Source organism: Pseudopodoces humilis, chromosome 4 (genome assembly GCF_049639895.1).
Source record: "Pseudopodoces humilis isolate 2021_Gansu_Grassland_sample_001 chromosome 4, ASM4963989v1, whole genome shotgun sequence".
Taxonomy (NCBI): Eukaryota; Metazoa; Chordata; class Aves; order Passeriformes; family Paridae; genus Pseudopodoces; species Pseudopodoces humilis.
In genome coordinates this window covers 60,837,882-60,865,305 of record NC_142203.1, presented here as the reverse complement: position 1 = coordinate 60,865,305, position 27,424 = coordinate 60,837,882, and the positions used below count along the sequence as shown (strand labels likewise).

Sequence of the window (27,424 nt, the reverse complement as noted above, 5' to 3'; positions counted from 1 at the left end):
CAGGGCCAGAAGTTGGACTAGATAACCCTGATGGGTCCCTTCTAACTCAGCTTATTCTGCAATTCTATGATTCTATGGATAACTGGGATGGCAAGGGTGGAAACATCAACCATTTGCTAGTTATGCTAGACAGCAGTCATGCTCACAATATCATCTAACACATGCTCAAATAAATTACAGAAAATCTAAAATACCTTTTTGAAATAAAAAGACCCAAAGAACAGTTGATATAGTCACTAATATCTGACAAGGGTCCACACTTTCAAGCCACATCATACAAAGAAACTGGATAGAGTATCCCTACAGTCTATGTCAAACAGGGCCAGATCTCCTGGCTTGCTCACCTGTATGACAACTGAATCTGTCATCTCACTCCTCCTCATCAAAACAAAACAGTCTGCACCAAGACAAAGTCATGCAAGACCGAGTTTAAAAAGAACCTTTCCCAACTTGGAAAAGAAACAAATTAAACCCATATGTTACATGTGAATCAAGTGTTTCCATAAGCAGCTGAAAGAATAAAATTTGGTTTTCTGGGTCCTGAACTGAATCTTTGTTATGGAGGTGAACTTCTTTTTCAGAAGATGGCTCAGAGATGTTGAAGTTGGACAAGAGTCAAAAGTTATTGCTAGCAGGGCACACAGGAAGGCTCACAAATGCAGAAAACACCATCACACTAGCATTGTTTTCTTGGGAAACCACATTCAAAAACAATTCCTCAAAGGATTTTTTATTTTAAAGCAAGATCTCACTTGTGACATGACAATAATAAAGAATCACATATTTTAACAATGAGAGTTCACACCACATTCCTGGGACAAAAATCTAAAATCCTATTCCGTGGAATAGAAAATTTAAAGAAAAAATCTTGCTGCAATTTTATAAGGCACTGAGGCATTTTTAAGGCTGAATTAGTTTCTAATTTAGAATTAAATACTGGTAATATAGGAAGCACTGAGATTCATAACTTTGGTACCCCAGAACCCAACTCTCGTAAATTAATTAATCTGAAACTCATACTGTCCTCCCAGTACTATGTTAAAGAAGACTGTACAGGAAAAAAAAGGTGTTCAAACAAGAAGTGGCTCTTCCATGACCTCAGCTGTTCAACTGATTGCCATGAGCTCCTGTGCAGGACCTGAGAACTTCACTATCATACTTCCTGTATTAAATCTCCAGTCACACTGGGTTCAGAGAAGAAAGCAAAATTCAATAATAATAACAATAATAATAATAATAATAATGATAATAATAATAATAATAATAATAATAATAATAATAATAATAATAGTAATAGAATATCACTCTATAATAATATGACAATCATGATAGATAAATAATCTATCATGATTTTAGTCTATAATAATCGTGTCTTATTTAGCATACAACAATAGGAAAATTAAGAAACTTATAATAGTATTGTCAAAAGCTTTTTACTTAGTAACAGTATTTGGAAATTTTACAGCAATTATTTCAAAAAAATGAGATTGTGGGAGTCTTAGCTACAAAAAAAAAAAAAAAAAAAATCATTCCCTACTGGCTGGAGAAAGTTCCTAGATTTAATTTTTTTTTTTTTTTGGTTTTGAAGTACATTTCAACTGTTATTTGAATACTTTTATTTCACCTTCTGTATTACTTTACTGCAGCGAACAATCTTTTCAACCTAAAATAAAGTACTGGGATTTTTTAGTGCTGTAGCATTAAACTGACAAGTTCACACAACATATTTCAGTTTCAACAAAAGATTTCTTCCTATGTAAACAAAAACTTTTCAACATAATAATTTGGTGGACTTTTTCAAGTTTTTTCAAGACCAAAGCTACTCAAGTTTCTTGACCACCATACCTAAATACAGAAGTCAAGCTGGATGAAGAACTAGTATGCAGCAGGTGCAATGACCCAACCAAAAAAACATCTGCCTCTAGCATGTTAACAGATACTATTATATCTGCAAACTCCAGAGTTAGAGCACACACTGGCATGGCTAGAAATGATTTCCAAATTGCCTAATCAATCTATTAAAAAGTCTCATAAACAAAATAGTTGACAGTATTGTCTTATAATACTTACAAAAATATTAAGACTGGTAAAATATAGACTGCTGTTGGTTTTAATATTTAATAATCAAAAATATATTTAATATTGTTTAAGACCTAATCCATTTTTTTCTAGATCATAGGAACCACAAGAAGTTTCTGCTACAGATTTTTATGTCATCCTTAATATCAGTCAGATGCTGTTGTCAAAGATAACAGTCATTAACCAAGAGGATGTGCATATGTAAACACAGGCAAGCTCAAAACCCTACAGTAGCAATAAAAACCCCTCCAAAATACAGAAACAAAGATAAGGAATTATCCAGTAGTTACAATCTGATGACCCTGTGGGCACAGGGGAGAAAAAAGGCCTGTACTGGTCCTTAGACAGCATCATCATTCTTCTAACAGGAGGGGAGGCAATCACTCAGTAACAAGAGCAACAATTTTTCCTGCTCCTCATGGCAAGTGCCGTAACACCAGCAATTTCTTTAAGAATGCGTTTTGAGGAACAGAGTATGACATATTGAAAATATGAGAATCCAGGTTTCTTTCAAGATGTCATAAGAAACATATTACCTCAAGTGTTAAGTATCTTGCTCACCTAGCATTATTGTTCTTCTTACTGGAAATGAGATTCAATTATATGTTAAGAAAAGCTTATGGGCTGATTTTCTAAAGCAAGCAGCTTGCAACTTGAGACAAAGAAATGACTGCTCAAGAGAAAAGGACTTAATAAAGGTCAAAGGTTCAGATAAATTCCGCCTTTTGGCATAAACATTAGGTGTATTAAAAAGTATTCAAAGGGACTTCAGTCACTTTTATGCTCAAGTCAGATCAATTTGTAGTATTAAACACATCTGTTCTAGTATCTTTAGTAACTATGTTTTCATAACAAGCATTCTCTGTCACAGAATATTATAAAACTAGTATTACTTATTCAAGGATCTGAATTCCCTAGGAAATTATGTGGGGCCAAACAGTATTATACAGTTTTTCATAAGTGTTTATGGCAGAACTTCAACTACTTTCCTGTTAATGAAGTGTCCAGAGTGGGGTTTTTTTTCCATGTTTATCTTAAAAACAATAATTTTCAGAAATTAGAAACATGTGACAATAATGACTTCTGCATACTGCCAGAAGCTAAACGCAGTCTTTATAATGAGAAAGATTATTATTAATTTATGTCCCAGTAAATCAGTTAGATTCACAAAACAAGAATGTTTTCACCAGCAGCACTGAAAATGCTGAAGACTCTAACAGCCTCTCCCAGCTCAAGGAACCAGAGAACACCTACTCTGCAAAACAGTCAACACAGTACTTTTTTTTGAGTTCAAAGTCTTACCAAATAGTAAGCACTCACTTTCTTAGAAGTGGTAAGATATCCATACTCTGACCTCTTCCTCAGGAATAGCACTAAATAAAATTTTATTAGACATCCTAAATTCACAGAGTAGTCACTAGCATAATTTGGGGGTTGACAAGCAGGTTCAAATTTTCACTGTAGGCAAAACTCATTGTACATTTCAGCTTAGAAACGTAATATCCACTATATAAGACTTATACATAATTCTATGCACATGCAAAGAGTATCATGAGGATATCTGCACACATTTTTTTTCTTAGCAGAAGTAGTAATGTTCACTGTGTCCAGGCCTGCTGACCATACTTATCTCAGGCTCCATAGCAATGCAAAAAAGCTCTCTTCAAAACAGCTTTTCTTTCAAAAGATTACCTTTCTTTTCATATCTCCAATTTGAACTACACTCACACAGTTCAATGTGCAGCACATTTAAATGATGGTATATAGGGAAGCTCAGACAACATGGGTACTACAGAGAGTAACCTAGGCAGTTCTTAAACTCACATCCAAGTTTTGCTGAATCACCTACAGATGATACAAAAGCAAGTATTTTATGTGTAGACGAAGAAGGCAAGAGAAAGGATTCATTACAGTTTGCCAGATCTTTTCCATAGAAGTTTTGCTTTTTGGGTTTTTTTGTAGGTTTGTTTGTTTGGGAGGTGAGTCCACAGGTGCCAAATCTTTAAACATCTCTAAAAGACAATGGACAAAAATGAGAAACTGCTGACCTTCCAAGCACAGCAAACTGTGGTTGAACATAGCAGCACATGGCTACAGAGCACACTGTGGGGCTGGGGACTGCAGAAGGCAGCCCAGTGCCATGTGCTGGGCAGTGTCGGTGCTGACAGTGCTGCCTGTAGCTGAGCTCTACGAGAAGACCATTAATTTGGCTGTCACTGCCACCTGCTAGCTCCTTCCCTGGTATGTCAGAGCCCTACAACATGCTGACATAACTGCTTGAGCAATTATTCATTTAAATAGTTCAGTTACAACTGCTTGGGCTAGCTTCAACATCAGTAGTATAGTTTTTAAACTATATTTTTGCAAAATTTTAAGCCTAGAGATGATATGGGAGTAATGAGCACCCACACGGGTTATATGGTAGATGCTAATTTGCAGCAGGGGCAGTGTCAGGGAATTCTGGAGGAGTGGGGCAGAGTTAGCAGAGTGAGATGGGGTAGCTGGAAATATTCTCTCTGCTCAGCTGTAGAAGAGGATCAGCACCCAGAGACAGGGAAGAGGAAGGGGGAGGAAGGCAAAAGCTGAAGACCATTGGCATGTACCAGCAGCAACCCAGCTCCGATGGCACAGCTGAATGCCTTCAGAATTGGGCCAGGCATAGAGCTGGGATTCTCAGAAGGGCTGCCAGCAGCCCCTACAAGTCCTACTACCACAAGCCACTCAGCTTGCTGAACACCAGAGTAGTTTGTGGCTGATAACATCAAAGATCCATTATTTTGTTAGTCCCCATGCTCATGAGGAACCAGCAGCTGATTTCCATCATCAAGCACAAAACCACACTATTAGTGCCTCCGTTGAGAGAGACCTGGGCAACTCAAGTGACAAACGCTTTCCTGTTTGCTGGCTATTGCATTTAATACAGCACTTTACAAGTATGATCTAATATATTGTGAGATTTGGGACATAGTGTTACTATGGTTATAACCTCCCTTGCTTTCTTCCCCTTGCAGGCAACAAATTAAAAGTAGAGCAGGAAATATTATTGTTCACAGATATTAACTGGTCCAACCCTGGATTGTCTTTACATAATTCTTTCTCCATCATCAATGAAGGTTTAATTAAAGTTAGGAGAAAACAATTTATCACAGGTACATAAACTGGGGGATAAGCTTATTTTTGCTAATTGAGATGGAAAATTGAGACCAAATTCCCACCTTAGGCTGCTTACTATGTAGCCTGCCAATCTTTTAACACTATTACAATTAGATTTATACTACCTTGCCAGACAAAATACACAAGGAATTAACTGGAATGATTACAAATGGATACTTTTCTCCCTTTTTGTTTTAAAAAACAAGTTACCCAGTTGTCAGAACCATATTCAAAACGGAACATCTTCCAAGAGCTTTATATGGCACTCATAATTTCTGTTCACCTATCTGAAACCAATCAGAATGAGTAGAAGTCTATGAATATTGCTGAGATGTATTTAAATCCATAAATAATACATGAAACTGCCTAGGGAGGATTTTAAAAGGGGGTTCATTGACATGGGCAAGAAATTTTGTACTTGTAAGTAGAAATAGTTGAAAACAATGCAATTTTCTTTGGATAAAAGATCATTCTATTGTCCAGTATAAGTATTTTAAGAAAACCAAAGAGTTTGAAAGTATTGGCTCAGTTTAGAAATTATGACATTGAACAAATCAAAGTCAAAAAAATAGAAGCCCGAAACAATACTGGGAGATGAGAGGTCTGGTCAGGTTTTAGACAGTCTATCCAAACAGCTGGAAAAGATGTAGATTCTCTGAGGGAAATTTGTAATGTATTTGACTCATGTTTTTGTGGAGCTGTGGATTATCCTAAGGGGTTTGAAAGAAGGAACATATGCCAAAAAGTTACAAACATTATCTGGAAAATGATAGTATTTTAGTAGTTTTCCAATATAGCCAGCAATAGAAATTAAAGTTTAAAAATAATGAAAGAAAAAGTAAAATAACAATTGGTGGGGTGGTCAAAATGAGAGATTATATATTCATGAAGGGGATTCTTCTGCTTTGTTTTCACAAAATACAAATAGATTCATGTTTCAAAAACACTTGGCTTCCTTTAAAAAACATGTTCTGAGGATTAAATTTTTTAAAATATTATGAATTCCCTTCTAATTTTTTGCAATTTTTTCATCCCTTAAAATGACAGAACAGAAATAAAATGCATCATTAATATAACTCTTACTGGCTTGCTTTTTCAAGTCACATATGTACTACACTCTGTAAGTGACAGACTACCCTTAACATGTGTAATACTGTCTCCTCGAGTAAATCTGTTTTATAATGATTATGACTTTACAAACTATTTATTTTTAGAGATTTGCAATATGCTTCCTCTCACCATTTTCAAGTACTTCATAAAACTGGTAATTATGGAGATATTTTGTGTCTTTGCACGATTACATCTTCTCATGTTAGAAGCCAGTTTCATGTAATTAAAGATGGAGCTGAAATGGCTTACAGCATCACTTTTCCAGACAAAGGTTGCTTTCTTCCCTGAAATCTGTCAAACCCAGACAACTAGGGTGTGTCATCTTACTAATTACTAATAATTTACTTATTACTGTATCAGTAATAAAAGTAAATATTCAGAAACTAGTCCAAGTAACTGCTTCCTGTCTCAATTAAAAGGTTTAGAGTTTTTTATTTCTAATTCAGTGACTCAGCATTTAACATTTGGGAGGGGTACCAGGTACTTATGGAAGAATAATGCAGAATTTGCAAATCTTGCAAAAGAATTCAATTGACAGGGGCTAGTGACAGACAAGTCTCTGTAAAAGGGTGTGGGTAGTGCAATGACAGGTGGGGAGAAATATGATGGGCACTCGGGGCTTGGCATGGGACAGTAGGGTTCCTGAATGCAGGGCCCTGGGGGGGTGACATACACCTCCTCAAGTTGCACAGGTATCACAGACTCACACATCAATGGAGCTGACAATTAAAATACACCATTTCCCAAACTACTGTGTCCAGGCTGATGGAAGATACAGAGATCAAGTGAGACTATGACATGGAAGTGGCAAGTGGCACCAAGAATGCATTTGGAGTGATTAATAAGCTATTTCACTCTTCTCAGCACAAGAAACTTGATGAATCTCAATATGCCAGAGCAAGATGCAAATTATTTCCAAGTCAGGCAAGTAATGTGTTCCTTAGATTACCAATCAAACTGAAGCCAGCTTTGAACACAAGAAATTTTGATCCTCGTCTTCTATGGGAAGCCTCCAGCTGCACCTCCTGAGACGGACTGCTGGTGGTTCTACACTGTGGGTACATGTTGGTGCTTCTCCACCTGGGGTTCCTGGCACAGGAGGGATTCTCAGGTGTAGGTAGCTAAACCTGCTCTTCATTGGTAGACTCATACTGGTGGACTAACCAGACATGTGGCCCAAAGACCAAAGCATCATTGGAAACAAATGAGCAGTACCAACCCTGAGTAAAATTCAGAGAGTTGAGCAGATGGAAGGAGGTTGTAAGAGCCTAATTCTGTTCCCAGAAAAATTCAGAAGTGTTTCTGACATTAATTTTTGTTTGGAGGACACAGTTCTGCAGAAGAATAATCAAGTTCAAATTGTTTGCAAGCTTTACAGTTTTAAGGCTGAATGATGAACACATCCAAACCTTTGGGGAAAAATCCTGCTTGCTCTTTTAGTCCAAAAATGACAATTAGATTTTAAGCGGCACAGTTGAGCCGATCCAAACACCAGTTTAAAATTCAGTCCAGAATCTAGAATATAGCAGCCAACTGAGAAGCATCTGGGGACATCCTGATCAGACCAAAGAATTTATAACACAAATCCAGTATATATTTAATAATCATAATAGATGTACCAAAACACATTAATATAAAGGGCATAAAAGTAATTGCATTTACCCAGATACAAAATTCTAACCAAATTCTACTTCAAAACCATTGCATTTGAGAAGGTCTGAAACTGGGTTTTCACTTCACCTTGAAAAATTACCAATCAAGAAGCAGAATTTTAATTTTCATTAGATTTTGAGTAAAAACCAGACCTTTGTATATACTTAGAAATCACAGTTTAATGTTTTTTTCTAGCACCCAAATAAAGAAATGCAGATTCACAAATTAAATAATTAAAATATTTTTCCTGTGTTTTTGATTTAAATGGTATCTCAGCGTTGGATCTGTTACAGAAGCAGAGGCAGTCTTTTTAAGATGTGCTTAAACGCTCATGCACAAATATTTCTCCGTTTCAGAAATCAGACGGGTCTGTTTTAAGACAATAAGACGTGACAGGTAGCACATTTGCAGGAGATCAGTGATTCCCTTGGTTGCTTTGCAAGATGCAAGTCTAAAGGCATAGTGACATCAACCAGCCAAGAAGTGCAGTAATCCCCTGGGACTAGCTGTCATGTCTCATTGTCCTTATGAAAGAAAAATGGTAAACAAGGAAGCCAGTCTGCAATTACGAATTTATGGATGTTTGTTAATGAGTATCTCAGACCTAGTCAGACAGCTCCTTTTGGAGTATTTTTCAAATTTCACAGGCTGTTTCAGAATGGTCCTTCAAAACTGATTAAAAATGCCACCATCATTAGATTACGTGAGAAAAAAATCCACATTAAAATTAACATTTTAACACAAATATACTTCAAAAGCCAGGGGAACACATCCCCCCTCTAAGTTTCAGGCATCAGCTCTTCCCAGTGAAAAAATAATCCAGGGATGAAAAAGAAAAAAGAAAAAGAAAAAAAAAAAAAAAAAAAAAAAAAAAAAAAAAAAAAAAGAGAGGGAGAAAAGGATTTAATGCATAATAGTACAAAAAAGAATGACCCAAGAAGACTTCAAGGACAAAATTTAATATATTTCTGGTTTAAGCCATACAGACAAAAATGAAGTATCAGAAATCATATATTATGATTTATGCTAAAGGAATCCTTCAGAAAAATTGCCAGACAATTACACAAAAAGATAATGAGGATAAGATGACACAATTTGAATACAGATCACTCAGACACTCTCTCGGACATTTAGTAATTCCAGACAGACAACTTGCAGCAGTTCCTTACCCTAACTATCCTTAAAATCAGGGAAATTGCCCAGATTAAAAAAAAAAAAAAGTCTTCTTAAAATATTTTTTTCTTAATATTAAATAAAGTATTATTAGAAAAATAGAATGTAACAAGAGCAGGAAAATATTAAGAGGGAGGAACACTGATGATTTATAATGAGTATTGGTACCAGACAGGGGAGTAGGGTTGGGATGGCAGTGGATAAGCAGTTCATAAAAGTGTCTTGGGCTACAGGTCATATACAATATAACACAATATCTTTTTTATGGGAGAGATTTACTTGCATGTCTGCTTAATGCTTTGCTGCATGCCTGGGTATACAAACGATCCTTTAGAGAGATACAGTGCTGTTTCATATATGGTGTTTAACAGTATCCAGGCACCAGTCTGCAGCTGGAGTTTTATAATTGATCAGAACATATTTTCCCCGAATAAAACTAATTTTTCCACAATTTGTCGAACAACAAAGGCAAACATATACTGAACTACCTGACAAAGCCTTAAGAGCAGTCTGTCCGTGAAAAAGAGAAGCAGATAACAGAACAGTGCTTACTGCCAACAGCTGAGATCTAAGTTAACAAGTTTTGTCTGAAGTCACATTTCATCTTACTGCACTGGGGAAACGCATTGCTACTCATCCATTCAACACATTTGCCTTCTTGCAAATTAACCCAGGTGCTACACATTGCACAGCTCAAACTAATTTCTAGCAGTATGCTAGCGAGCTCACAGACATGAAGCCATTCTGGTTTAAGGACAGAAGCAGCTCTGTGTTCAGCATACAGCTTCTAAAGGTGGTAACAGAGGGAGAGCATGGCATTGCAGCTGCAATACATTTCTACTCACCAGTGAACCCTCACTCCCTAAGCGCATCTCTGCAGACTCTCCATCTAACAGACTCACCCACAGGCTGAGCAAAGCTCAGTTGGAGCGCTGGTGTCCTAGCTCAAGCAATTGAAGCGACTTTGATAGAGCCACAGAAGCGAGTGAAAATGAGAGACTGAGCTTCATCTAGCAGTCTTGCAAGTCTCCGATGCGCATTATTTCACATGTTCGGGTCACCAAAGTGGCCACTGCTTCAGCTCAGCATGTCACAAATCCTTGTCACCAACTGCTTAGGAAGCACTACTGCCCACACAGTTTAAAGACATAGGGCATGGTGCTTTTCCACATGTATTCACATTTAGACATTTCTGTAGCAATATAAAAATTATCTGATCCAAACATAAATATTTCTATGCATCACTAATGTAAATGACCTGAAGAGGAGACTGATCAAGTTTCTAAAATGATCTTAATTATATAATCATGGCAAACTCAAAGAAAAAAGATACACATATTTGGAGCATTTCATGTGCAATTACATAGATTATGATTAAAACAAATGAAGGAACTAAGGCTAAAAATACTAATAACATATATTTTAGAATTAAAAAAACTATTATGAATGATCCTAAACAGCACTAAAGATCTTACATTTGTGTAAGCGACACCATTTTATCTAGGTTCAAGATATCCTAGAAGATTAACAAAATAAGGATGGTGGTTTATAATGCTTGAATATGACATGTCCCAACTCTTGCATAACACTTGATGTAGGTACAAAGAGCTTTTCTTTTTCACACCTCAGATATAAATGGAACCAAGGAAAATGAGATACCTTCTTGCTCAACAGTTGTATCTGTAGTTACCGTGCTGCAGATGTTTCTACTGTCATTACATACTCTCATTTGAGCACGACAAAACAGTTAATTATATACACTTTAGTATATGTCAGCTTAAAGAAAAGGTTAGCTTAAACTGTCTTCATCAGTAGATTACACCAGCACATTTTACTTTGCTCCAAAAATAAAGAGGAGCACTTGCAGTGCTGGATATGTCATTGCAGTTTACGGCCAGTAATCAATGTTTTGTTGGGTAACTTCTCAAAGAGTTTATAGCTGCTCCCTGCAAAACCTGACTTGGCTGCATTTTAATTTTGGTTGTTGCAATTTTATTTTCAAGTTGAAGACAGAAAGATAGATGGTCTTTTTTTGCTACAACAAACACACCATCTTCTCTTGGTAGCAGGCAACAAAGTTACCAAGAGATATCTGTTATTGTAAAAAAAATAATTTTTAAAGAAAAATTAATAGTATCATTCCCAAAGGGAGCTACAATAAGTATTCATATCAGGTGACTTATGAGTCCAGGATATTAGAAAAATTAAGTTAAGAGTCTGCAGCAGCTAGTGTAAAACCTTTTTTTCCCAGGGTATCAATATTTCTCCCCTTTTCTCATATCTCCAAAACATAATTACTTGAACTGCTGGTATCTGCTTAATTACCAGCTCCCAGAGATCTTGGGCAAGAGTCATTCATAGTCTGAGTGGATTTTTGGAGTGGGAGTGAATGTTTTACTGTGGGGTTTCCTGTTTTATAAAAATTAGTTCACTTGGACAAGGACCTACAATAGTAAATGCACAGTGTACACACTCAAGTTTGTACTGGCTTGAAACAATAGTATAGTTAAAGAGTTACCAGGATCCTAGCATTGGCATTTTTTCCCTCTCAGAACAGGCAAAATTCTTGTGAACAGTAGGAGCTGTACACTGTCAAATCTTCCTATTTAAATCAAAACCTTTATTCCTAACTTGAAGGATGATGAACAACTTGTTGAAGGCATATGACTACAGAATTGAGACAAACCTTATAGGGAAAACCTGCCCCTACAGTTTTTGATCACTTTGACTTAATCAAGTCACAGAGAATGCTCTTGTCGGTGATCAGCACAGTCTTTGCAGACACAGTGCAAGAACAAAAGCGGAATTACCAAATGGAAACGGTCTAGACAGTCAGCAGAAACTTGAGCATCAGCAGGAGGCATCAGTATGTCTCTGAGCTACAACAAGGGAGGATTTTGCTCTTTCCCTAAAGAGACTTCTCTCTTGAGCACAGTTCCTACTTGTGAACAAAATGTATAATCTCTTCATAGGTTTCTGAGTGCTTGTCAGGTCATTTCTACTCTGTGAGCTCAGGCCGCAGAAGCAAGAGACCAAATCCCTATACTGAGGACACAGCCACAGCATTTAACTACTCAGACCATACAGCTTGGCTGCTGCTATAGCAGTGTTCACGGAGTAAAAGTGAGGGAAGCAAAGGGTTCTCATTTCACATCCCGCCCTCACTCTTGTTTGGAAGAAAGGGATGATAGCATAATGATTCCCAAATGTCTTAAAGAAGGAAATGTAACAGTGTCCTAAATTTCCCAATAATTCAAGCATCAGATTACTTCAACTCTAATCGCCATTTCTATTTTATAACCAAACCTGTAACTTAATAGCAGTGAAACCACACAGAAAATAAACTGAGAAGAATGTTGATATTTAAAAAAATATAAGCAAGTAAGTATAATCTGATTCAGTTGGGGTTTTTTTGTTTCTCTTTTCCTTTGTAATTTTTAAAAAGGCCAGTTTGGTTTCCATGAGTGTATTTCTTTTGCAAAAATTGATTCTACAGATGTTTATGAACTTAGAAAAGTAAAGCAAGAGTGTTGCAAATCAGGCTTGGGAAAAATCATCACAGACTGCTTTCATCAACTGCAACACAGAAACACTTTAATACTGACCCTTCACCAACTATAAACTATAGGAAGTATCTAGTGCATTAGCTGTTTCCTGCTGGTACCTAAAGTTTAAACATTTGTGCACAGAATGAGAACTTGACAGTCAGCTGACTACAAATATTGGTTTGGGGTAGATTGCTTTGGTTGTAGTAATGCTATTAAACCTATTAGTTTTTATGAACATTACCATAATATTTAGTATATTTGAACCACTTTTTTTTAATCCAAGAAAGTCAGCAGCTTACTACCACTGGCAGTTAAAATGATGCTAGTCTCAGTGGCAGCATGCCTAACCTCAACATCATTGAGGTTCATTGCAGCAAGCAAGCCACTAAATCTCCTCAGTGTCCAGTGGGGACAATCAGAATTGTGCTGATTGAGAGGAATCTACAACAAGGATACAAAAGGGTCACCACACCTAAACAAACATTGCGGCTAAAGGCAATTTCAAACTTTATATGTTTTGTAAACTAGAGAGACTTCTTTTTCCAATGAAATGTAAAATGAGATTCAAGTCTTCCCATTTATTTTCTCCTAAATCATCTGGTTTTCTAGTATTTACTCTTTACACTCCGCCAAGCAATATTATAATTTACAGAAGTTTTTGCTGATAGAAAAAAATCTGGAAGCCCACTCCAATGCCAAGCGACAGCAGTTTAGAGTGTTTAACTGGTGAGTAATGCACTGATGAAATACTGCAATGCAATTTTTTTTCAAAATATTTAGGACTTAGAGATTACTTGCGGAAATGGTAATGTTTCCTAACAAATCAAGTGTTTCAAGAACAGACCACCCAAATGTATTATCATAAAAAGAAGTCAGTTACTTAATTACATAAAAGAATGACACATTTCTACTTTACTTCTCTATTTTACATTTTTTAATTCTTTTTTACAAAATGTATCCTCTCTAGAGAGTAAAAGATTTACAACAGGAGGTGGGTTGAATTAATTTGCTAGTAACCAACTTCCTTGTGTTCCAATTACTTTGGAAATAGTTTAGCTTGAACCACAATACTGTACATACAGCAGAAGGGAATGAAAACACTACTCCTTTTCCGCATCTGAAATGGCTTTACTTAGACCACCTACACTGACTTAAACCATGCACACTCTCAAATAAATTTAAAAATCATAGAATCATAGACTTGTTTAGGTTGGAAAAGACCTTCAAGATCATTGAGTACAACCACTAACCTAGCACTGTCAAGTCCACCACTTATGGACCACTTCTCCAGTGCTTGACAACCACTTAGGTACAGAATTTTTTCCTAGTATCCAATCTAAACCTCCCCTGGCACAACTTTGAGGGCATTTCCTATCATCCTGTCACTTGTTATCTGGGAGAAGAGGCAAACCCCCACCTCACTTCAACCTCTTCTCAGGCAGTTGTAGAAAGTTATAAGGTCACCCCTGAGCCTCCTTTTCTCCAGACTAAACACCCCCAGCTCCCTCAGCTGCTCCTCACAGCACTTGTGCTCCAGACCCTGCCCCAGCTCCCCTGCCCTTCTCTGGACTCACTCCAGCCCCTCAGTGTCTTTCCTGCAGTCAGGGCCCAGAACTGGACACAGCACTCCAGGTGTGGCCTCACCAGTGCCCAGGACAGGGGGACAATCCCTGCCCTGCTCCTGCTGGCCACACTATTGCTGAGCCAGGCCAGGATGCCATTGGCCTTCTTGGCCACCTGGGCACAGCCTGGCTCATGTTCAGCCACTGTTGACCAGCACCTCCAGTGTCCTTCCAGCCATTCTGTTCCAAAATTGTAGTGCTACCTGAGGTGTTGTGACTGAAGCACAGGACCTGGCACTTGGCCTTGTTGAACCTCAAACTCACCGTATTAGGGCAGCCTGTCCAGATCCCTCTGCAGAGGCTTCCTGCTGTCCAGCAGATCAATACTGTCACCCAAATTGTTGTCTGGTACAAAGTGACTGAGGATGAACTTGATCCCCTCACCCAGATCATTGATAAAGAAGTTAAACAGGTCTTGCCACTGAGCCCTGGGGAACCCCACTAGTGACCAGCTGGATGTAACCCCATTCATCACCACCCTCTGGGTCTGGCCATCTGGACAGTTTTTCACCCAGCACAAAGTGCACCTGTCCAAGTCACAAGAAGCCAGCTTCTCCAGGACAGTGATGTGGGAAATGGTGTCAAAGGCTTTGCTGAAGTCCAGGTAGACAATATCCACAGCCTTTCCCTCATCCACCAGACAAGTAGGCTGGTCACAGAAAAAGATCAGCAAGGATCTCTGGCTAAGCAGAGATCTTCCTTTCCTAAACCCATTCTGCCTGGGCCTGATACCTGGCATATCCTGTACAAGTTGTGTGATGGCAGTCAAATGATCTGCTCCATGAACTTTTCAGCACTGAGGTCAGGATGACAGGCCTGTAGTCCCCCAGATCCTCCTCCTAGTCCTTCTTGTAGAGTGGCATTACACTTGTCAGCCTCTGGGAAGGCTGTTTGAGATCTATCCAGCTTGCCAGAACTGCTTGCAAATGATGTAAAGTGGACTGGTGACCACTTCTGCCAGTTCCCTCAGTACCCTTTGGTGGTTCCCATTTGGCCCCATAGTCTTGAGCAAACAACTGATCTTACTATTAAAGACTGAGGAAAAACAGGCCTTAAGTACCATAGCCTTTTTCTCTTCCTTTGTTACTGTGTTTCCCGCTGTAGTCAATAAAGAATGGAGATTCTCCTTAGTCCTACTTTTTTTGCTAATGTATTTATAGAAATATTCTAAGTGCCTTTTATGTCAGTAGGCAGATTAAGTTCTAGTTGGGCTTCAGGCCTTCCAATTTTCTCCCTGCATAACGTCACAACATCCTTGTAGGCCCTCTCAGTTGCCTACCCCTTCTTCCAAAGGTTATAAACTCTCTTTTTTTCCCTGAGCTCCAGCCAAAACCCTCTGTTCAGTTAGTTTTGTCTCCTCTACCACTGGCTCATGCTTCAGCACACTGGAGGGCCTGCTCCTGCACTTTCAGGATTTTCTCCTTTAACAGTCATCCTGGACTTCTTTGCCTCTCAGGACTGCTTCCCAAGGACTCTGTCAACTAGGCCCCTTGACAGGCCAAAGTCTGCCCTCTGCAAGTCTGTTGAACCCCCTCCTTGTCTGTCCAAGAACGGGACAGACAATATATATAACATATATAATTTATATAATTTCATGCTGTGCCTAAGATGGCCTCTGACCATCACATCACATCACCCATCATTCCACTCTGCTCACAAACAGCGGGTTCAGCAGGGCATCTTGCCTCACTGGGTCACACAGCAGCTGTGTGAGGAAGTTGTCTTCCACACACTCCTGGAACTTCCTAGGCTGTTTCCTCTCCACTGTATTGAATTTCCAGCAGACATGTGCTAAGTTGAAGCCTCCCACAAGAACAATGGCCAGTGACCACCCCCCACAAGAACTAGGGCCAGAACAGATTCCCAGCAGGATATCTGCCTTGTCATCCTTCCCCTAATCCTTACCCAGAAACAGTCAATCCTCTTGTCAGCATTAAGACCTAGACAATCAAAACATGCCCTAAGGTAGAGGGCTACCTCACTGCATCTCCTTCCTTGTCAATCTGTTCCAAAGAGTTTATAGCCCTCTGCTACAGCACTCTAGCTGTCCAAGACTTCCCACTATGTTTCCATGATGGCAACAATATCATGATTTTTTACTGTGCAAAGACTTCCAGCTCCTCCTGTTGCCCGTGCTGTGTGCATTGGTGTATGTGTAATTGGACTATTGATCCCACCACCTTTTGGGAGAAAGAAGCCCCACATCCTTTGTGACCATTTCTAAGGTACTTCCATGGTTTCTAACAGATCAATAAGCCTTGTGCCTTTGCTGCCACATAGATCTCCATCCTCTACCTCCACTAAGACAGGAGACCAAAGGACTTTGCTAGCATATTGCATACATTCAACATATTTTATATAACTTCAACTTCTGGTCAAAAACTATATTTCTGCTGTCTGTGCAAAAGTGAGATATTTCTTGAGCTACTTCACAGATTTTACAACCGAATAATATTGTATTTCTCAGATTCTCAACTAGTCTTATTTGACAAAACATACAACTGAAGATTGGTTAAGCAGTAAAATGTGAACTAGAAATAATTTATGTAAAAATTAATCTGCATGATGATGTAAATAAATGCTTTATTTATGCCAGTCAGCAATTCAGACAAGTATTCTACTTTTTAACACAAATAAGCACACAGTTCATATTAAGACTCCATAAGGCCTTCACAAACACTGCCTCAATGCACACATATATTACCAAACCTCACCTTCCTATCTTAATTGTCCTCAAAAGCAGGAAAAATGCATTCGTAAAATGTATGCAGCAATGATATGTCTGAATGTTCATAGTTACCTACCAGAAGAAATATGCCTTAAACGTTGGATAGCCTAGTGAATATTAAGCAGACATAAACTGTATTTTTCTATTTGAGAGCAAAGTGCTGAAACAACTACTTTGTACTTCACTACCTATAAGCCATATTGTGTGTTCATCACCATTTTAAAGAATAGTAAAGTCTACTAAAGGGACTATCAGTATCTGATGAGAAAGCAATATGCATTGGCAATCCATTAGAAAAGGGTAACAAAAGGACAAAGTATTTAAATAATTGAATTTCACAGCAGATAACTTTAGAGGGTGCCATAAAACGTGCTATATCTGTAAAAACATGAACATACTGAAGGGGAACATGGAATAAAACTGGATCAGAGGTGCTCTGGCAAAGAAAGCAGGGAAAGAATAGGGATTTTGTAAAAGAATTCAGCACTGGTCCTTCTCCTTTTCTGGACAATTACCCTACATTTCCTTCTGGGACTGTGACAAGACATTTATCTTTTTCTTTTTTCTTTTTTTGCACAGCAGCCCTACCATTTATTTTAACATATTCAGTGGGTGACTATGTACTTTCCTTGGGTGGCTGTCCCATTGGTGTACTTCTTCTGTGAACATGAATTTCAGAGGATCCTATACCTCATCTGAAACTAATCTACTGTGCAAAGAAACTTCTACTTATCTCCTCACTGCACTAAAACTGTTTAAACCAGATGTGTCAAAGTTATTCTGCAAGAAGGGGCTGAATTCCACATTTAATTATGCCCCATGGAGCAGGTCATAAACCTCATGCTATCACTGACAAACTGTTTTTGATCCCTCTTGAAGAGAAGCTGCTTTGGCCCAATGACTAAACACAAAAAACAGACCTATACAAAAAATAAAAATGTTTTAGACTTGCTTTGTAAACATAAGGAAAATAATTGGAGAAGAAAATGGTATTAGATGCTAATGTAGCATTGACTGACCAACAGTATAATGGGACAGAAAACAGCTAGCAGTGTGGAAGCAGAACTAGTACAAGTTTTCACTTCTTGGGAAGTATCCCATTTGCCTCATTCTGCAACAGAATGACTGGAAGAAGTTTACAGCCTTTCTGTGTTACAGTGCAGTGTGGCTGCACTGTAAAATGGACCTTGGAGACATCCTAGAACAAACACTTTTCTCTGAAAATAAAGGAAGGTACATTGAAAGATGCAGAAATTCACTGATTATGTTTACAGCAAAGACATCTCTATCCGCCAGCTCCAACAGCACTGTTGTACCACCATTGGGAACAAATATTTGCGGCTTGGAAATGAGAAAAAAATGGAAAGGACATGGCTGGCAGAAAAAAATCAAGGTGGCTTGTTAAGTCTAGTATTTAACTTAAACTTTCTCCATCTTTTAAATCCATGCATCACTGGATTTGTTTGAGAATTTTTCATACCTCTGTACAGTACATAGCTCCTAGCTGATCATCACTGCTTCATACCTTATCTGTTGTTGACAGCTTCTCCTAAAATTTGTTTCTTCTTAAATTATTGACCAGTTCAAGTTGAAAAAAGGTCACCATTTTTGCCAATACTGGTGGACTGCATGACTTTGGACTGCTGCTTTTTGAAAACTTTCTAAAACAAATCATGTGACTTGGACTGGCAGAATTTAAACCCTCCTATGTTTTGAAAACTTACCATATATCTTTCAGAAGCAACAGTAGCTCACTCTTTATACATACACAAATAAAAGATCTTTTTTGTGGACAGGGGCAGTCATGCCATCCAGTTTTCTCTCTAGTTTCAGTGTTTTATCCACAAGCTATCATCTGTGACTTTCTGCTAACAGCAAAAAGATATATGTTACAAGAGTGAGACAGAAAAGACTATGTTTAAATGATCTTAGAAACAGCAGAAAGAACAGATAAGTGCACAGTATTGTCAAGAGTTACTTTAGGACTTCATGTATGCATTGCTGCCTAGTGTGTATGTGTGGTACAGAACATTTCACTCCAGTGCAGAAGAGCCTTAGCCAGAACTCAACTTGATTGTTTCAGCTAGACTTCCTTCAGGCAGCATGCCCATTAGCCTGCAATCTATCACAACTAAACTTTACTCCTCAGGTAATTGTTATACACTACAGTCAGGAATGAAAAATTCCCAATTTAAGGGACGTGTGGGTTGAAAACATGGAGGAAGTTTCAGTTACATAACAGTTACTTACCAAGCCTGAAACCTGTGTCCTGGCAGAGCATTTGCCTTGAGCAGAAAATTTTGTCCATGATTCACTGGTAGCAATCAAGATCTCAATCAGGTTCTGTTCATGGGCATCAGGGAACCCCAGCAAATGGTAACAGGACCTCTGTAGCTCACTCAGTATGACCTCAGGCAGAAGCCTGGAATAACACCATCACCTGGCAGATTAGTTGTGGCTTTGCCTCTGTGAGTGTTGAAAATCCCTGAAGGGCAACCCTGTAACTCCTCTGAGTGCAACCATGTTCCTCTGGGGAAGATCCTCTCCCAAGGTCCAGATTGAGAAACCCAACACACAACTTCTGGCTGTTATTCCATATGTCACCTGGCTTTACCAAGAAGAGTTTGATTTCATTGTCTTTCTAAAAGCTTCTCAAGTATTCTTAGTGCATTTTAGCCTTCTCTTTGCCAGATTAGAGAAGCCCAGCCTCCTTGCAGTCTCTCTTGGTTAGAAGATGGGTCCTGGTTACCCTGGCAGCTTGCCACTGGACCCTCCTCATTTTCTCCACATTGCTGCTTATTTGAGGACTCCCTGACTGAAATGCAGTATGCACAGAGTAAGATAAAGGGCACACAGCAACTTGTGTGCAGCTCTGCAGAGCTGCTGCTAACACCCAGGACAAAATTTGGACAACTCATTCATGGTACTAATCACTCGTGCAATCTGTGCAATGAAAATGTAACCAGAAAGAGAGAGATCCAGATGGTAGTGGCTAGATCTGAAATGTAATTAGTTCAGTCAATACAGTAGTGTATTTTTAGATCTTCCACTAGTCAAAACAAGAGATGTTGCTCAAGCAAATTTAACATTGCTTAAAAAAAAAAAAGAAAAAAAAAAAAAGAGATTGCAAAAACTGTTTGCATGTCAATTCTATAGAGACTTTTCTGACAACTTAGGAAAGAGCTGGAAAGCATATTTTAATTCATACAATGGCTAAAGGTAGGAGCACTGCCAGAAAATATGATTTGGAACACTTCTTGGAATACAGAGGTTCATCTGTTTTGCAAAAGAAAGAATCAGAAGCACATAAGCATAAGCAGTTATTTTAAACTTGCCAATTAAGCAAGGACACCAATAGCTAACAGATGCAGTTATTTGCAAATGGTTTCAGCAAAACATACATACTACATATGACAAACCCTGATTGAAACTGTGTCCTGGCAGAGACACGACTATAATGCAGACCTGTCTATTAAACTCAGCATTTGTCTGAGGGCTATTACATTAGCTATTTAATTTGTGTTTCAGTAACAGTATTTCAGATGCAAAGTTGGAATGTAGAAAAATTAATCTAGATTGTCATTTCTCAGAACTATTTAAACCACTCAACAGAAAGCTTGCCTTTGGAATTTTTCAGTGTGGACTAAGAAAAACTGTTCCTACTCTGAATGATTTCTTTCCAAAAAACAGACCTAATTGTTTCCAAACACACCTCAGAACACTGAGGAAACTCAAACCTTCACAAAGCAGTTTGAACACTGTGGCTTTGATTATCATTGACGCATAACATTGATTACATTGTTTAGGTCTGTTTTGATAAGTGCTACACAAACACAGTAAGAGTGAAAACACAAGAGGAACACATATCATCTGGGAGGAAAGAAAAGGAGACACCAACCAAGTAACAAATGGCTACTTCATGTCTTAAGCTGTGTAATTGGCAAATTTCAAGAAGGAGCCTGAGAGCAGGGTACGAACTTCCAGAAGAAGGGCAGCTAAATGGAACTGAGCAGGCCATCATAAGGAAAAGGTACTGTAACGAGAGTCCAAAAGGCTTATACTGGAGGGCAGGAAAACTGGTGAAAAAGCTAGATGAATGCATTCCACTTATAAAACAATACTGTTAAGTTTAAAATATTTTTTCTCTAATTAAGAAATATGAGTCCAAAGGCTTTTCATGGATGGAGACCAACACCAAGTGGAAAAAACCCAATGAAAAAAAAACAAAGCCACCCCATCTCCCTCAAGAAATGAGATAAGGCAGTAAGGAACTGGGTTATTCATTTCAAGAAGTGTGTAAGGTAAGCTACGGTGGTTTATGTTATGTTGCATTTCATTGGTTAGAAAACTTCACTGGAGTGGTCAAGAGTCCCATTGGCTCAATGAAGAATAGTGGTGGTAGCCAAGGTAACAGTGATAAACCACTTTAAAATGCCTGGTGCACCACAAGAGAGCTGTGTTTCAATGACATCAAAAATACATGGCAAACCAACCATTAAAATCATTCATTCAAAACACAGTTTGACAGTTTTCAAGGGGCCAGTATAAGATTATGGATTTTTATTTATTTAAGCATTTTTGTGAAGTGACAAGCCCTTTTGTACATAGGCTGAACTATGATCGATTTCTAAATTACTGCAAACACAGTTCAACTTTTGTTGTTTTCATCTTTTGCTTTCACTTTTTGCCTTAACAATTTTATGAAATATTCTTAGTTTCTGCCACCTTCTACCCATATTAAGCAACCTAGGATTGTAAACGAGGGCAGAGTTTTCAGGCTGAATGAAGTGTATTCTCCACTCCCCTAATTGTGCAGAACCTCCTCCGCCTCACATCTGCAGGGCTGGAGCATTGCCAGTGGCAGGTCTGTTCTTCACGGCATCATTTCTTCAATGCCTCTGGGGATTTTCTGCAGAAGATAATTTTGACTATATCTTACTAAAAGTTGATGCCCTTTGATGGCATCAAGTTGATAGTTTGATAGCCTGTGCAAATTTGGTCGACTGTCTTGCTTAACTTCTAGAATTGCTGGCATTCTCAGTAACAAAGAAACAAACAAACCCCTTGATTCACACTACCATGATGACTAGCAATTTCGGCAGCTCTGCACTTCAGACCCAAGGCTGAAGTGGCACAGAAGTAAAACCACTGTTTCCCGTTCCTGCAAACTGGCTTTTGAAGTCATGGCTGTAACACACTGGGCAGACAGCTTCTGGGCATAAACACAGGACAGTTTTTAGGACTAACCACCATGCTCTCTCCACAGAGCCTAAACCAAGATTAAAATAATATTTGCATCAAGAGAAACTATAGCAGTAAAGAGAGCTAATTTTGTGCTAGTATGGTTGGAATATTATACCTGAACTTGCTCAGAAAGTATGTACTTTACTTTAACACAAAATTAGCTTTGGGTGTAACTATTATTTGTTTTTCAGCAGAACCTACAAACTACTTCTATTTGCTTGCACCTAAATGTAACAAAAAGATGTCCTCCACACCCATTAAGTTTAATTTTAGGAGCCAGAGGCTTCTGAAAGACCCAGGTGAGCTAAGAGCTGGCTCTCATCTTTCTGCAACCACAAACGGAAAGGTGGAAAGTCCTAAAGAAGGAACAACCCTAATCCTATTACTCTTTCACTGCTTCCACGCCATGCCAGCCAAGCACCTCAACTGCAGTCACATTCACTGTCTCCCTCTTGCGGGATTAATGGCCCTTTCCTTATTGCTGTCAGAAGGTAGTACTCCCATCAGGAAACTTCCTTCGCTCTAGCTAGTGTCAGATTTATCTAAGATTACTGATTTTATTCTTCTTTGTTTTTGCTTTCTGGCAGCACCTTATAAGAGTGGCTACATTTTAAAACTTAAAATTCACTCGCTAAATATTGTTCATGATTACTCATTCATTCTGCAAGATTATCATATTTCAAGAACTGCTCCAATTCTGCTAGATACTGAAAATCACTAGGGAATATCTGGATTAATATTTGCCATCAAATGAATACAAGAAACAAGTAATTTAAAAAAATTTAGTTTCAATACTTAATATTTACTTTTCATTTTTTGTAAATTAGATCTGGAATATTTTCATAAATTTTAACTTTCCTCTATTTCAAATGAGAAACTAATGGTTTTGTAGATATTAAACCAAAAATTTTGGCTGAACTGCTAATAACTGAATAGCTGTTCGTGTGTGTGCGTAAATATATATACACACACACACATACATATATATACACACACACACACTCATATATATATATATACACACGTGCATGCACAAAAAGGCAACACCCTGAGGTTAAATTATCTTTACAAGAAAATTCTCTTTTATTAATTCTATCATGGTAGAATCTACAAACCCCACTAGACACTGGGGCCCCACTGCATGATGTGCTGTACAGACATCTATTAGAACTCAGTTACAGCCCAAGAGAGTTTACAAATGTGTATTTCTCCTATGATGCACATAAATACAGTGTGGCTGTTCAGTTCTTCAAAACTAGTCTGAATAATACCCTTGAGAGCACAGACTATCAAGAAATTACTATGATTTGAGTTTGACTATTCTTTTTTTTTTTTTTGAAGACTAAGTAGCACTTCAGCTTAAAAACATTTTGAGAAGCAGTGTATTAAAAGGCAAACATCAAATGGACTTTTAAAACTTTTATAAAAGTAAGTCCAGCTAAAAATTAATAAAGCTTTTAACTGCCGAAGCAGTCAAAAAAGGAGTGCTTTTGCAACGGCAAACTTTTTTTTCCATATGGGAAGAGGTGGGGTAAACATTTCAGTTTAGCTTTAAGCCAAGGAAATTAAATCAGCCTCTCACACTATGAAGAATAAAAAATTGGTGGGTCTTCTCTCTTTCACCCATCTCACAGTGTTTTTTAGTGTTGCACATTGACAATGACAACAGCTCGTCTGACACACACACACACTCGTTAATTATTCTGTTTTACTGCACTGCGTGATGCACAGCTGTTGACTTGCACCCATTGCAATAGATACTGCACATACAGAACAGAGGCTCAGCCCCAGAGCTTAGAAGGCATGTGTAACAACAAAAACAGCAGATGGATGCAGACAAATTCCAAAAAAGAGATAAAGCTGGTCAGAATATTCTCAGCACAGTGGCAGATAACTGAATCTTATATATCAATCTATATAAAACAAATAAATATGGCAAACTTCTTTTGAGGCATACACAGGATGAAGATGCTTGTTTAAGTGTTAGGCGAGCAATGGAATGTATCATCATAAACAGAGTTAGAACACTTCACATAGGCCTGCAAACATTCCTATTTAAACGTTTCTTTTCATGAGAACTGAAATAATGAATAAAGAGCACTCTCTCTCTCTTAATATGCAACTGGATTCCATGAGGAATCCCCAACCAATCAGTCCTCTTTTTTTTTTTTTTCAACCTCTAAAAAAATCCCAACAAAAACCCCCTGCAACCAAACCAACCAAATGCTCCCCCCTCCCCCTGCCCCCGGAAAAAACCAACAAAAACCAAAACCAACCACCCACAGAACAAAACCCCCCAATGCATCAACAGCATTTATCAGTTGAATGGGTACCATGTATGGGTCCTGTGTATTTCTAAATATTACAGTGGCAGTGACAAGAATAAAAACACAATTTTAAGAGCATATGAATAAAAAGATTCACAAGAGTCTTATAATGATGTTTGTTTACTGTGAAGTTACTGATACATTCCCTCTGATCTGATTTCAGGTTTGAATGAGTAAGCTACTGAGTTGATAACCCTTTAAGTAAAAATCTTTAAGGTAAATTGGGAGTAGTAGTTATTGTAAATACAACACAGCTGTTCTCAAAGCTACCAGTTGAAAATTATTCACATTTTTGCCATTTCCTGACCAAAAGCAGCACCTCCTGTTAATTTACTAAGTGCTACACTCCAAAATTAAGTTCATGGCATCAAGAATAGCAAAACATAAAATGTTTACCATCAAAGAATGTAAACATTAAAATTATTAAATAAATTAGAAGATTAAGGTCCCTAGGATCAGAGAGGAAGGGTCTGTAACTCTGCTTTTTCATCTGTATATTTCTCCCTCCCTTCTCTTTTTCACTTATCTTGCTCCTTTTCCACCATCTCTCCAGAACTCAACAGGAGATCAAAGGATGTTCCACCCATAGTAAATCAAGCTAGAGGCTGCCAGTCTGGAGAACACAGCCAAGGGGAAATGAACACAACAGTACTTACATCAGCAACAGAGGTTAATAATTTTTAAAGGACAGAAGTCACATTTTCACTGGTTTCACAATTACAAAAATGGAGTCTATGGTTAGGCATCCAATAACAAGGTTAAAATACATTATTCACTTTTTAAAAATAACTCAGAAGCTGCTTTCATTGTTCTAGGAAAATACTATTTTTTGAAACCTGTTCTTTTTAAATGTTTAAGTTTATTTCCAGCATGATTCAGTCTAATTTCTATTAACATGTCTGCAAGTGTAACAATATCCGTATCCTTTTCAAACTGTTTGAATGTGGGACTTTTTCCAGCGTTTTCTTTAAAAGTTTAGCTGGCTGTTTTATAATTTGTCACCTTTTGTCTTCTTTCAGCAGTATGTCATTAAGTCTTTAATTTGGCGTTTCCTGTTGTCTGCAGAGGGATATATGCTGTTTTAAATCCAAAGGACTGCAGACATAGATGGTGGGTAAAATCTGTGAACCATAAGTAAATTCTTATAAGGAACATACAAAAAAGATTGTTCTTCAGTCAGACTTAAGCCATTACTTTCTTCAAAAGAAGAAAAGACGCAAGTTAAGAAAAAGGCACCGCCAAAGACCTTCTGCCCAAATGTGCATCTCCATGAAGTTTCCTGCTGAGTGCATATGAATGCACAGCGATCTGGGAAAAGGATCCAAATAGGATTTCAAACATCCAAAAATTTTAACTCAAACATTTAGGTATTTCACCATGCTGCTATTCATTCATTCACTGATTTTTTTTGTCTTAGTTTAAAGAGATGCTAAACAAAAGGAGAAGAGCTCTACATGTATTTACATTCCAAAACTAAGCTCCCCTTACCACCCCCCTAGTCTGTCATCCCTTCATAGCTAAACAAACCGTAAAGTCTAGCCCTATGTCCTTGAAGCAAAGTCACAAACACAGTAACAGAAAAGTTTGGTCTTTCAAGAAAAAAAAAAAAAAAGACAAAAAGCGGTTTTAATCTATTATAGCTGCCCATGCTGTTTTGACACCACATTCAGATAATATGTGCAGACTGAACTGGTGGAGGAGTGGGATCAATTTCTTTATTATTTTGGCTCTTACTAAGCTTTATTCTTTGACAATTTCCCAGTCATGAATAGCTATTCCTGTCCTATTGCTAAGAATTGCTCTTAGATATAAGTGATACATTTACCAAAACAATTTTGCAAACAAAACCAGAGGCTAAATATTTTACCATGTAAAAGGCAGGCAAGACCAATGGTTGGCTCTCTGCAGCTGAGGGGTTTCCACATAGATGAAACTTGACAGACCCAGCCGCCTGTGCCACAAGCAGCTGCAGGGCCCTCTAAGAAGCTGCTGGGTGCTTCAGCCAGGGTAGGTCACACACTGCAAACACCAAAACATGCCAAATTTTCCCCATTTCTGACACAACAATACTTTTCACACAGTACACACATACAGGCAAGGGGCTGTATCTTTCCCCATGAGGTGAGAGCCTAAGCAACATTAGAAAGGCACATCATTCCACTGAGAAACAACACAGTACTCTGTGCAGAACTCTTAGAGCACATGTGTTGTCTCCGGTGGAAAAGACAGAAATACCCCATTTGAAGCAGAGCAAAGCATGAGAACAGAGTGTGAATGACTCAGTGGATTACAAAGCAAGTTCCTTCACATGGAGAATACATTTAACCCACCTTCTCTAAAAGGATTCATAACAAATTATACAATCTTCTGTTTGTGAATCATATTTTAAACTTTTGTATACTATATACAGCTGAAAGATTTAAATGGGAATAATACTAGAAAGTTATTTATTCTTATTGTGAACATGCAAAATTATATATTAGAATCTACTCTTATATCTAAGAATATATTATTATCTATGTTACAAGGCCTCTGACGAGAGTGACAAACATAATTTTGGAAGCACTTACAAAATGACATCTTTTAACATTAGATTAATCTGTTGAGATCATTGTGACAAGGATGATAACTTGAATTGCATCCTGCTCCATTTCAGTTCTTCATGTGAAACATTGCTAAGCACCACCTTTTTGAGTATTAAACATGCAACAGAATTTTTCCTAGGCTGCTGCTAAAATATACTAGACTTTCTGACCATGTCTGTGATATGTGTTTTGCTTTGTTATT

The 27,424-nt window shown here is 38.0% G+C and overlaps 1 protein-coding gene across 6 annotated transcripts in view; it reads right to left on the bottom strand.

The window, feature by feature from the left end:
- The window catches only part of ARL15 (ARF like GTPase 15), a 292,380-nt gene that overhangs the window by 99,829 nt on the left and 165,127 nt on the right, over nt 1–27,424 (bottom strand). The window contains exon 8 of one of the 6 annotated variants that reach the window (XM_014259881.2): nt 26,603–26,656. The exons of the other annotated variants lie outside the window; for them this stretch is intronic. Within the exon in view, the coding sequence (XP_014115356.1) occupies nt 26,636–26,656 (21 nt within the window). The 3' untranslated portion in view covers nt 26,603–26,635. Of the gene's footprint in view, nt 1–26,602; nt 26,657–27,424 lie in introns of those variants that run through there. 6 annotated transcript variants of the gene reach the window in all.